The sequence below is a fragment of the Prionailurus viverrinus genome, chromosome B1 (genome assembly GCF_022837055.1).
Source record: "Prionailurus viverrinus isolate Anna chromosome B1, UM_Priviv_1.0, whole genome shotgun sequence".
NCBI lineage: Eukaryota > Metazoa > Chordata > Mammalia > Carnivora > Felidae > Prionailurus > Prionailurus viverrinus.
This window is the reverse complement of record NC_062564.1, coordinates 69,462,240-69,476,097: the sequence shown is the minus strand read 5'-3', so window position 1 is coordinate 69,476,097 and position 13,858 is coordinate 69,462,240. Positions and strand designations below refer to the sequence as shown.

General features: G+C 34.7%; 2 protein-coding genes across 10 annotated transcripts in view; one reads left to right on the top strand and one right to left on the bottom strand.

The window, feature by feature from the left end:
* RXFP1 (relaxin family peptide receptor 1) overlaps positions 1–7,958 on the top strand; it is a 113,336-nt gene extending 105,378 nt beyond the window's left edge. For 5 of the 6 annotated variants that reach the window (XM_047856442.1, XM_047856441.1, XM_047856440.1 and 2 more), the window contains 4 exons: positions 1,373–1,602; positions 3,651–4,061; positions 5,039–5,257; positions 7,375–7,958. In XM_047856442.1, the coding sequence (XP_047712398.1) occupies positions 1,373–1,602; positions 3,651–4,061; positions 5,039–5,257; positions 7,375–7,676 (1,162 nt within the window). In that variant the 3' untranslated portion in view covers positions 7,677–7,958. Of the gene's footprint in view, positions 1–1,372; positions 1,603–3,650; positions 4,062–5,038; positions 5,258–7,374 lie in introns of those variants that run through there. The other variant, XM_047856443.1, reaches the window with a different exon arrangement.
* CB1H4orf46 (chromosome B1 C4orf46 homolog) overlaps positions 1–13,858 on the bottom strand; it is a 95,218-nt gene that overhangs the window by 67,395 nt on the left and 13,965 nt on the right. The window lies entirely within an intron of this gene.

Sequence of the window (13,858 nt, the reverse complement as noted above, 5' to 3'; positions counted from 1 at the left end):
AAATAACTATAAATAAGTAATTGCTGTAAATGGAGGACAGTATGGAGAAATCCTCCTCAGTAAAAATTGCCTCCAATGTTAGGACATGATTGGAGCAAGTGTGTATGGATAAGCTGGTAAACTTTGAAAAATCTTTTATTCAAACAGTGTGTATTATAGTACCATTGATTCCATGCTTTGGGAACATTTTCTTTAATTGAATGCAATCTTACAGAAGATATGAGAATGATCTCCATGCCAGGGTAATTAATTCTCAATAATTTACAAAGTGTCATGTCACCACTCTAATTTCGCTTATGTTTTAAGTCTCACACGGGACATTCTTTTTGTTTTTCCTAACTCCTCACAGAGGATGCTTTTAAAAGTTTCTTTGGTTGCACACAACATAAAACACTCTGACTAAAGTAAGCCAATGGTGTAGCTCACAAAACCCAAGAAACAACTCAAGGAATAAACCTGAATTGGGACAGAAACCATATCAGATCTAAGGGACTCAGGAAGGAAGGGTTAAACAATAGGACAATATACTGTGATTGACATGCTTTTATCTTGTATTGCTACAGCTGTCTATACTATAAAGATCATTTCTATTTTTTGCCAGAGTACATAGCTTTAGAGCTATGTACTCTAAAGCTCTAATTAGATTTGAACTTCAATTTCTACATTTATTAGAAATTTCACAGCAAATAATTTGCCTCCATTGAATATTCATCTCCTTCTATGGTGTTGTTAATACCTGTCCCATGGAGTTGACTGGAGAATTTATTCCTGATACGAAGATGCTGAATACGTGGTGTTGGTGTTGGTGGTAACAGTCATAATTATTGATCGACTTTATCAGTAAGATTAGTCTATTAATGAAATAATTAACTCAACAAAACTTATTGAACACTCATCTAGGTACCAAAATCTGGTTGAGAGATAAGCATGTTAACACGTAGTTACAGATCACATAACTATATAGTGGAAAAGCCATGGAAGCATAAAGGAGAAAACATATGGCTGTCTCTTCCCCGGAGGGCTAGACTGGTTTCAGCAACAATAGGAGCTGTGTAACAATGCACTCACCTGTACGAAACACTAAAAATGCAATAAAAGTTTCCTTTAATTCTCTTGATCACATGCTAACGGCTTGTTTATGTTTCAAGACACACCTAACACTTGTATATTCATGATGGCCACTTGCTGCTCTGACCCTCAAACTCTTTTACAGTGAAATCAAGTTCACTTAGTGTCCTTAATGTTTTACATTCCTGTGAGTCTCCTATTAAGATATTTTCTTTCTATTGAGAAAATGTAGGAAAGAAATATTAATGTATAATGGCACTGAATTAAATGTAAATTCTTCTTGTACTCTCGCTTTGTTCATCAGATATTTTAAGAAATTCCAGTACTGTGGGTATGCACCACATGTTCGCAGCTGTAAACCAAACACTGATGGAATCTCATCTCTCGAGAACCTCTTGGCAAGCATTATTCAGAGAGTATTTGTCTGGGTTGTATCTGCAGTCACATGCTTTGGAAACGTCTTTGTCATTTGTATGAGACCTTATATCAGGTCTGAGAACAGACTGCATGCCATGTCAATCATTTCTCTCTGCTGTGAGTATTTCCTGGTTGAAGAGGAATTACACTTTTGCAATATATGAAAGCACTGCTATTCAAAAATGAGTAAAAAGAGTGGTGGAATTATGAGATTTTAAGTCTTTCTCCTTTTTGCTTATATATTGTGTTCACATTCATTGCAATGAAAATGAAATTCCTTTAGTGAGAAGAAAATACATTTTTAAAACAAGAAAATTCAATTACCTTATACATATTAAAGAAGCTGTCATTCATTGGTTTTCTTCTCTGAAGACATTTTGTTAAAGAAGGTAAAATATTTTACTGTGAATAAAATGGCAACCTTTAATTTTTACATCCAGAGGTGTATTTACCGTTTTGTTTGCATGTCCAGATATAGACATAGCTGTTTTTCTGGTCTCTGAGCTACTAAAATCTTTTCCATTCATAATTTGAAATATTTAAAAGAATTTTTTTGACATTTATGTTTGAGAGAGAGACAGAGCACTAGTCAGGGAGGAGCAGAGAGAGAGAGGGAGACACAGAATCTGAAGCAGGTTCCAGGCTCTGACCTGTCAGCACAGAGCTCGATGTGGAGCTCAAACCTATGAACCGTAAGATCATGACCTGAGCCGAAGTCAGATGCTTAACTGACTGAGCCACCCAGGCACCCCCATAATTTGAAATATTTAAATAGTAAAATGTTTTTAGGTAGAATTAAATATTTTTAAGTTTTTGAAATGTGATTGCGAGGTATTATGTTAAGTGAGGACTACAAAGAAAAATAAGCAAGACCAGTCCTCAGGTTGTTTATAGTGTGGGTCAAGTGGTCCATATTTTCTCCAGTGAGTATCAATCTATACAATGTTCTACTTTATGCATGCTGTCCATGTCTTACCCCCAGCCTCATTCAAAGTCTAATATCTAATTGTTTTTTTCACTGCAAGCTATCTAAGAAATAGAACTCAGAAATTGTTTACTACGTTGTATCATTAACTACAAAATTTTGAGTATGCTAAATTTCCCTGGTGAAGGCTACAATATCACAGCAATATTTAAGGATTAGGGCCAGCCTTATGATTTATACAGTGATGTGATTTTGGAAGGTTTGTATAAAATACTTATAAAGTCAAAAAAATCTCACCTACTCTCTGACATGAAATGTTCATTTAAAAAGCAAAATCACCAAGTAGTGCATCACACTGACAACTGATTTGGGGGATGGGAGAGCCTAAAAAGAGACAGAGAAAGATGTAAAAATGGAAGAGAGAATCAGAGAGAACAGGTTTGCTTAGACCAGCTCTGGGTAAATAACTTAAGCCCTCCAAAATTATACTGACTACAGAGCACTTCTTAATTATTCCTTTCTTCTAAATTATAGACCCCGAAATTCATAGTCATTAGTCTATCACAGCAATTTCTGAATTACTTTCTCTAGGATTTTGGATGATATCCCTAGCATGTTAAGCTGGGAGCATTTCACTGGAAGAGGGGATCCAAATAACAACATCCCCATATTGGTCCCTAATCAAACGCTCAACATAATTGCATTTAATTCATTTACTCAACACTTCTAGGTGATGGGACCAGAATGGAAAACAAAATACACAATATCCCTGCTCACACAGACTTGAAAATTAGAAAAAACAAAAACAAAAAACAAAACAAAAACAAAAACAAAAACAGAGAAATGATTACATAATTAGCTGTAGATGGTGCTATAAGAGTACATATTGAAGAGAGCTGATGAAAAGGTCCTTATCCATAAACAAATTGTTAGAATAAAAATTACCTCCCCCCAAAGGGCACCTGGGTGGCTCAGTCAGTTAAGTATCTGACTTCAGGCTCAGGTCATGATCTTGGGGTTCATGGGTTCAAGCCCTACTTGGGTTCTGTGCTGACAGTATGGAGCTTGCTTGGGATTCTCTCTCCCAAAATACATAAATACACATTAAAAAAAAATTACCTCACCCCAAAATAGAAGTAAATTAGGTATTTTTTGCTAATACTAAAAATATTACTGTTTGTCATTAATTCTATTATACTTACTTATTTCTCTAAATTCGCAACATTTACTGATCCTATAGGTGCTGACTGCCTAATGGGAATATATTTGTTTGTCATTGGAGCCTTCGATCTCAAGTTTCGTGGAGAATACAACAAGCACGCGCAGCTGTGGATGGAGAGCATTCACTGTCAGATTGTAGGATCTTTGGCCATTCTATCCACAGAAGTATCAGTGTTACTTCTAACGTTTCTGACACTGGAAAAATATATCTGCATTGTCTATCCTTTTAGATGTTTAAGACCTAAAAAATGCAGAACAATTACAGTTCTGATTCTCATTTGGATGACTGGGTTTATCGTGGCTTTCATTCCATTGACCAATAAGGAATTTTTCAAAAACTACTATGGCACCAATGGCGTGTGCTTCCCTCTTCATTCAGAAGACACAGAAAGTACTGGAGCTCAGATTTACTCCGTGGCAATTTTTCTCGGTAAGAAACTGTGTATTATAAGCCCTTTCATTCAAATATTAGAATAAATCACATTTTCAATCTCATTATTTCATCTAATGTTTATACATTTTTATTTCAGAACTTCTAGCCAGTTTTTCTCATCAACATTGGGGATGGATTCTGTCAGAATCCCCTAAAGGGATTTTTTCCCCCTGAATTACACTTTCTTATATAAATTCCAACATTCTCCTTAATAAAAGACAAAACAGTGAATACTTGTAGTTCATGCATTCACCCTAATAATACTAAACAAAATATATATTTAACTCTTTGCCCTTATAAATAAACTCAAAGTAGCCACCCACACAAGTCTTTGGCTTGAAAATAGACATACAAGTGTTTTTCTACTGTAAAAAATGTTTCAGGGGTAAGTTAAAAAAAATGTGTGTGTATATATATATATATATACATATATACATATATATGTATATATATATATACACACACACATATACTAATTGAATTATTTTAAAAAATTATAAAGATTAATTTAGAAGGCCCAGGATATTCACTGAATCACTCTAATCTCATTTTAATATGCCATTTTTGATTTTTAATGTTTATTTTTGAGAGAGAGAGAGTATACGCGAGCCTGTTGGAGTTGGGGCAGAAAGAGAGGGAGACACAGAATCTGAGGCAGGCTCCAGGCTCTGAGCTGTCAGCACAGAGCCTATTGCAGAGCTGAAACACACTAACTGTGAGATCATGACCTGAGCGGAAGTCAGATGCTTAACGGACTAAGCCACCCAGGGGGCCCTAATATGCCATTTTTAAATTAAAATTTCTTCATTCCACATTAGTTCAACAAAACTTCAAATTTTTTTAAAAAATCATTATTTTTCTTCATAATTCTTATAAAAAACAAAACATATGTTGTTCACAAACAGCTAAGAGTATGTGTGTTTGTTTTGAAAGAATGATCATCACATTAATAATAATCTTTGTGTTCTAAATAGGTATTAACTTGGCAGCATTTATCATCATAGTTTTTTCTTATGGAAGCATGTTTTATAGCATTCATCAAAGTGCCATAACAGCAACTGAAATACGGAATCAAGTTAAAAAAGAGATGATCCTTGCCAAACGGTTTTTCTTTATTGTATTTACTGATGCATTATGCTGGATACCCATTTTTGTGCTGAAATTTCTTTCATTGCTTCAGGTAGAAATACCAGGTACAATGTTTTTTTTCTTTCTGTAAAGAAATAACAAGTCTCTTTCTGCAGTGTTCCTCCAAGAAAGAAAATTAAGATCCTTAACATCAACTCATTTTAAGAATTATAAGTCAGAGTTATATGTACCTTAGGCTCTGTTCATCAGTCAAATGTTTACCAGGAGTAAGCTGTTCAATTATTTCCATAAATGCCCCAAAACCCTATTACCATTGAAGCAAAGAACAACTCAAATAAATAACACTCTATACTTTGTAATTCTGATAATCCCATGCTTAAGATGACCAAGCAGGTGAAAATGATTATCAAATATTTACTTCATTTTTTTTTTGAGAACATAAGACATTTTTCTTCCTAGAACACATAGCAATTTAGAGAGTATGACGCCAGAGTGTGAGAGATGATTGAAGAATGCATTATTGGTATTTAAAAATAATGTACATCACACTCATTAGGATAGCTATTATCAAAAACACAGAAAGTAGCAAAAATTGGTGAGGATTTGGAGAAACTAGAGCATCACTGGTAGGAATGTAAAATAGCACAGCTGCTACAGAAAACAGCATGGTGGTTCCTCAAAAAATTAAACATAGAAATACCATATGACCCAGCAATTCCTCTTCTGGGAGTTAAAGGAATTAAAAGCAGGAACTCAAACAGACACTGGTTCACCTATGTTCATAGCAGCATTATTCACTATAGCCAAAAGGTAGAAATAACCTGTGTCCATCAATGTATGAATGGATAAGCAAAATGTATCCTATACACACAAAAGATTATTACTCAGCCTTAAAAAGGGAGGAAAATCGGAAACATGGTACCATGAATGGACCTTGAAGACATTATAGTAAGTGAGATAAGTCAGTCACAAAAACACAAATATTGTATGATTCCACTTATATGACGTAACTAGGATAGTCAAATTCATAGAGACAGACAGTTTGTGAATGTGTTATCAGGTTGGGAGGGAAAGGGCATGAAAAGTTATTGTTTACATAGATGTGTAGTTTCAATTTGGGAGGATGAAAAAGTTCTAGAGACGGACGGTGGTGATGGTTGTACAACAATATGAATGTACTTAATGCCACTGAACTGCACACTTAAAACTGATTAAAATGGTAAATTTTACTTTATGTATATTTTACTACAATAAAAAAGTGTCCAAAATGCTATTAATTGTAATACAGTATATATTCACATTCTTAAAATTTATGAACATACGATTTTAATTTTTTTTACCCCATGGTTAGGGTGATATTATCTTACATTTCATAAGCAACAAAGAAGGAAAATAGCATCAGTAAAATTATAATAGCAAATATGATGAGTTACCTATGTACTACAGTGATTTTTTACGTTTTTTTTGTTTTGTTTTGTTTTGTTTTGTTTTATTTATTTTTGGGACAGAGAGAGACAGACCATGAACGGGGGAGGGGCAGAGAGAGAGAGGGAGACACAGAATCGGAAACAGGCTCCAGGCTCTGAGCCATCAGCCCAGAGCCTGACGCGGGGCTCGAACTCACGGACCGCGAGATCGTGACCTGGCTGAAGTCGGACGCTTAACCGACTGCGCCACCCAGGCGCCCCATTACAGTGATTTTTAAGATAAGTTTAGCCAAAGTTTTTTTACTGAAATAAATATCTAGCCAAAAGCCTAAAAATGCATACCTGTTTTTAAAACCAAAAAAATAGCAGAAAAGAAATCTTTTAAAGACTGTATATTCTCAGAAATACTATATGTTCTATCCAGCAATTAAAATATTGGGAAAGGTTTGATCTGGATGCTAAACAATATTATTTTTCCTAAAATGGAATCATATCACAATAATATGTAATCACTTGGTAGAAAATGGTTCTACCTAATGGAATACTTTTGTTGATGTATTCAAGAAAAGCTACTTAGCAAAGAACCCTGTTTTTTTGCTCTACCAGCACTCCCTTCAAACACTGACACCCTGGAAAGACGTTCTGGAAACACATTAGATTTGGTATTTAATTATGTGACATCAAAGAGAAAAAATTAAGACTCAAAAGAGGACTGGGGGAAAAACAAGGAAAAGGGGCTTCTATACCTTGTAAACATCCACAAACACTAAAACTATCACATTTTTCTCTTTCAGGTACCATAACCTCTTGGGTAGTGATTTTTATTCTGCCTATCAACAGTGCTTTGAACCCAATTCTGTATACTCTGACCACAAGACCATTCAAGGAAATGATTCATCAGTTTTGGTATAACTACAGAAAAAGAAGATCTATTGACAGCAAAGGAAGTCAGAAAACATATGCTCCGTCTTTCATCTGGGTAGAAATGTGGCCGCTGCAGGAGATGCCACCTGAGTTAATAAAGCCAGCTCTTTTCACAGACCCCTGTGAATTGTCACTAATTTCTCAATCAACTAGACTCAATTCCTATTCATAACGGACTTTGAAACCCATTTCTACACAGAGAATATTATGGGATGCTTCGTGATGGATTTATTAGTATAAAATGAATGCCACAAAATTAATAATTTATAATGGCTGAGATAAAACCATTACAAAGACATGAGGTTATTTGGGAAAAATCAAAGTGACTGATGCCCATATAAAGGGAAATAAATTATACTGATAATGTGTATATATTAGTACATAGTTTGCATAGGAAATTAAGAGAAATCTATTTCAGAAAGACTCATTCATTCTTTTACTAGGCATTTATTGAGTACCCACTATGTGTATAGCACTGCAGTAAATTTCTGCAAGTATAGAACCTGGAAGTATAGAATAGTATGGAATCTTTTCAATTTGCAATGTTAAATTATGTTTAGCTACAACAGAATAGATGCAGCTCTTAGATGAAGGTAGAGCTTTATCTGTCGTGCACATAGCAAACATAATAATCATGGACACTTTTAAATAAAGGTTTAAGGTTTTGTAATACTCAATGTAATGAAAAATGAGAAATGAGAAAATGTCTGATTGTTTGCAAAATATTTTGTTTTAAAAATTCATCTTACCTCTCAAGTTGCTGTACATTTGAGAGGTAGTACAAGATATCTATTTCTATGAAAAAAGATATTCTGATAAACTCAAAAAAAGCATTTTACAGTCAACTAATTTTCAACAAAGATGCCAAGACAATCAAATGAGGAAAGTAATGTCTGTTCAAAAAACGATGCTGGGACAACTGGATATTCACATGCAAAAGAAGGAAATTGGACCCTTACCTTACACCATATATAAAAATTAACTCAAAATTAATCAACAACCTAAAAATAAGACAAAACTCTTAGAAGAAAACATATGAGTAAATCTTCAAGACCTTGGATTTAGCAATGGTTTGTTAGGTGTGTCAACAAAAGCATAAGCAACAAAGGGGAAAAAATTGATAAAATGGACTTCATCTAAATTAAAAACTTTTGTGTACCAAACAACACTATCAAAAAAGTAAAAAAGACGGGGCGCCTAGCTGGCTCAGTCAGTGGAGTGTACCTCTCGATCTCGGGGTTATAAGTTCGAGCCCCACGTTGGGTGTAGATTACTTAAAAATGAAATCTTTTTTAAAAAAGTAAAAGGACAACCTACAGAATGGAAGAAAATATTTGCAAATCATATATCTGAGAAGGTTTTAATATCCAGAATATATAAAGAACTCCTACAACTCAAACACAAGATGAACAAGCCAATTTAAAAGTGGACAAAGAACTTAAAAAGCCATTTCTCCAAACAAGATATACAAATGGCCAATAAGCACTTGAAAAGTTGCTCAACATCACTAATCATTAGGAAAATGAAAACTAGAACCACAATGAGATTACACTTTACACCTACTAAAAAGGCTGTAACTAAAACAACAAAAGACAAAGAAAAAAAGAGAAAACAAATACTGACAAGGATGTGGAGATTGAAACCCTTCTGCATTGCTGGTTGAAATGTAAAATGATGCAGCTGTTATCATAGACAGTAGTGTGGTGGTTCTTCAAAAGCTTATCATAGGATTAACATATGATCCAGCAATTTCACTCCCAGGTGTAAACCCAAAAGAATAGAAAACAGGATTCAAACAGACACTTGTATACAAATGCTCACTGCATTATTCACAGTAGCCAAAAGATGGAAACAACTCAAGTGCCCATCAACTAATAAACAGAAAAACAAAATGTGGTATATACATACAATGGCTAAAGCCATTTATAAGAAATAATAAAGTTCTGACACATGCTACAATGTGATGAGTATCAAATAACCCAAACACAAAAGGACAAATACCATATGATTCCACTTACATGAAATATCTAGGATAAGCAAATTCATAGAGATAGAAAATAGATTAGAGGTCACTGGGGATGAGTGGGTCAGAAGGATGCTGCCTAAGAAGTACAGAGTATTTTCCTGGACAAAAAAAGTTATAAAATTGATTGTGGTGATGGGATAAACAACTCTGTGAAAATGCAAAAAGCCACTGAATTGTAGATGTTAGACGGGTGAATTTTATGGTTTGTGAATTAGATCTCAATAAAGCAGTTAAAGGGAAAAAGAAGAGCTAGAATGCAATGAAATGATTCAGGAACTTAAGGAAGGAAAGGTCTGCATGCACATGTTTTACTTCAAAGACAAAGTGGCTGTCATCAAGAGATGGATTTACCTTCCTTTTGCATGGCCAGTCAGTTCATAAGATACTAACTTTTTGGCTACTTATTCTTCTGGTCTCTAACTGAGCTATTGGAATTTTTTTGGTTTAGTAATTTGAAACCTTTAAATAGGAACAAAATGTTTTCAGGTAGTTTTAAATACACTAAAAATGTTTAACACATGAAATTACTGGAATCAGAAATGTATTTATTAAATATATAATTGTATAGATTTCTTTGGAAAGTAAGTTACCTGAAACTTACATCTATTAAAAACATGGATTACTTTGAGTCCTTTTTGTTCTTACTTGGAATAATGACAATAAATTTTCTACATGAGGAATATGGTTACACTTCCAACAAAAAATCAGAAAATAATAGAAAGCTATAGTTCTGCTTATAATATTCAATTCTCTAACTACTGAAACTATATAATTTTTAAAGCTCACAAAAACAAAAATATTTAAATTCTTATAAGTTTATTTTGGGATTATTTGTTATTCTTAAATCTTATTGCTAATAAATATTACAATAGAAAAGTGGCTGAGTTGGTTGAGCATCTGACTCCAGCTCAGGTCATGATCTCACAGTCTGTGAGTTCAAGCCCCATGTCAGGCTCTGTGCTGACAGCTCAGAGCCTGAAGCCAGCTTTGGATTCTGTATCTCCCTCTCTCTCTCTGCCCCTCCCCCACACTTGCTCTCTGTCTCTCTCTTTCTCTCTCTGTCAAAAATAAACATTAAAAAATTAGAAGAAAAATATTTTTCTTAAAAATAATTTCTAAAAAAAAAAAGCAATAATTATGAAGACAAGATAGATAAAATGTAATACTACAAAAATCATGATCATAACCTGTGTTTAAGGGTCTTAGAAATGCATGAATTTACAAAATAATCTGAAACAACTTTTTAGCATTAAAATATTTTCCAATAATTTTCTAGAAGCCATTTAGTTTCCTGTTTATTCAGGCTACTCACTCTTCCATTCTTCCACCTCTCCAAATAGGGTAACTTCTATTTAACTTATGTTGGTAAGTAATTACTGGCATACCACATAACTAGTTCCTACTAACTTCGAAGGAAGGTGCAATAGAAGCACTAAGTTAACGCAGATAGAAGTTATGGTTTTCTCTCTTGCAAAAATAACTTTGGTCCAAAACTCATGGCCTATGCTTCTAGGTCAAATCAATGCCTCTAAGTTAAACCAAAGTATTTTAAAATTTAAAAATAAATACCAGGAAGACTTCAACTTTTTTTTTTTTTTTTTTTTACTATTTTCAGTTTAAGGGTTCCTAATGCATTTGGCTACTACCTAATCCCTCACAAAGCAATTACTGCCTTTTAGCAACTTAGATATTGATAAAATTGAAGGAAAACAAATAAGAAAGAGATATATGCAGCCAGAATACTCAAGTCCATGCATTTTACTGCTTACCTAAGTAATAAGTAAATTGATACTTGAATGTGATGGAGTGAACCACTCTAAGAGACTTCAAAAATACATTGAATTTTTAATGCATTTTTTTTTAAGTTTATTTCCTGAGAGAAAGAGAGAGAGAATGAGTGGTGGAGGGACAGAGACAGAGGGAGAGGATCCCAAGCAGGCTCTGTGCTGTCAGTGTGGAGACTGACGTGGGGCTTGAACCCATAAACCATTATTAGATCATGACCAGAGCTGAAATCAAGAGTTGGATGTTTAATCAACTGAGCCACCCAGGCACCCCAATGTACTCCTCTTTTAAATAAAAATCTTTCACTAGAAGCCTCATTTACTGTTTTAAATCCTTATCTTTTCTTAAGACTTTTTAAAACAAAAGATTTTTTTAATGTTTTTTTCTTAATTTTTTAATGTTTTTATTTATTTTAATGTTTATTTTTAAGAGAGAGAAAGAGCGTGAGCAGGGTAGGGGCTGAGAGAGACCGAGACAGAATCCAAAGTGGGCTCCAGGCTTTGAGCTATCAGCACAGAGCCTGATGTGGGGCTTGAACCCACAAACCATGAGATCGTGACTTGAGCTGAATCCGGATGCTTACCCAGCTGAGCCACCCAGGCTCCCCTTATCTATTTCTATGGTTTCAATTACTTTATATATACTGATGATTCCCACATTTTTGCCTATTCTCTCTCCTAAATTAGTCACTTATGCATACAACTGCCCACTAAACATTAACATTTGAGTATCTCTCTGGCTGTTTCATGTACATTATGTGATGGGGATTTAGAGTGGTGGGGGTCCAGAGCTGATGGCCATTAAAGAATTCTTGAGATGTCTTTGATGCAAAAAGGTGATTTTATTCAAGCACTGGGATAGGACTCCTGGGCAGAAAAAGATGCACTGGGGTTGTGAAGAGTGACTGATTATATGCTATGTAGTTTGGAGAGGTAAAGGCAAAAAGGGAGGCTTTCAAAAGGACTTTCATATGCTAAAGATACCAGAGGCCTTGCTATTGTCAAGCTTAGGTTGTTTTCCCTCTGGTAAGACATTAAGATAGTAGAGAGTCCTGGAGAAATGTTACACATACTCTGTATTTACCTCAAGAATTTGTCAATGGGCTGCAGGTTATAAAGAAATTTAACTATGCATATCATTTCCTTCTTGTCTTTGTTCCCCACATCACTATGGAGGGGAGGGTGATGTTAGGGCTCCAGGAAACTGAGTCTATAGGTTTTTGGAGATTAAGCTATTTATAAGATTGCCTTTTTCCTATAATTTATGAAGACTTTTTTTTAATATAATTGTCAAGTTAGCTAACAAATGGTATATACAGTGTACTCTTGGCTTTGGGAGTAGATTCCCATGATTCATTGCTTACATACAACACCCAGTGCTCATCCCAACAAGTGTCCTCCTCAATGCCCATCACCCATTTTTCCCTCCCCACCATCCCTCCATCAACCCTGCTTGTTCTCTGTATTTAAGTCTTTTACGGTTTGCCTCCCTCTCTGTTTGAAATTATTTTTTCCCTTTCCCTTCCCCAATAGTCTTAAGTTTCTCAAATCCCACATGAGTGAAAATGTATCTTACTCTGACTTATTTCACTTAGCGTAATCCCCTCCAGTTCCATCCATGTTGTTGCAAATGGCAAGATTTCATTATTTTTCATTGTCAAGTAGTATTCCATTATATATATATATATATATAATGTATATATTATATGTATACACATGTATAGCATATATATGTGTATATATACACATATATGTATGTATGTGTATATATATATGTGTGTGTATATATATATATATATGTGTGTGTGTATATATAAAACATCTTTATCCATTCATCAGTTGATGGACATTTGAGCTTTTTCCATAATTTGGCTATTGTTGATAGCACTGCTATAAACATTGGGGTACACATGCCCCTATGAATCAGCACTCCTGTATCCTTTGGATAAATTCCTAATAGTGCTATTGCTAGGTTGTAGGGTAATTCTATTTTTATAAACTAATGGAAACTCATATCCTGCAGGACTATGATCTCCATCAGTTAACCATTTGTTTCCCCCTTTCCTTTGTTCTTGGGCAGCCAAGAGTGCCTGAGGAATGTCACACATATCCCATCAGGTGAGTAGGAGGGGGTGGGGGCGGGGGATTGTTATTCTTAGCTTGAGCTTTGCCCTCAGCTTGCCTTATGCTCCTTCATCATTATGGACTCTGTCTTACTAAGACTCTGTACTGACACCTTATCTTATCAACAGCTTAATCTCCAAAAACGTATAGAGTCCTTTGAGACCCTGTCTTAGTGAATGGTACCAAAAGCCCAACCTAGAAATCCTAGAATGAGTCTTTAGCTCTTCCTTCTCCTTTATCCATCATATCAAATCACCTAGCCCTACCTTTATTCTACCTAAAAAACAACTCTTAAATCTATCCACTTGGCTTTATCCCAATTTCCAGTACCTTAGTTTGTGTGGACATCAGGTATTGTTGCCGTATTGGCAATAACCTTCTAACAAGTTTCTATACCTCTAGTTGTAATTCGTTCAAGTG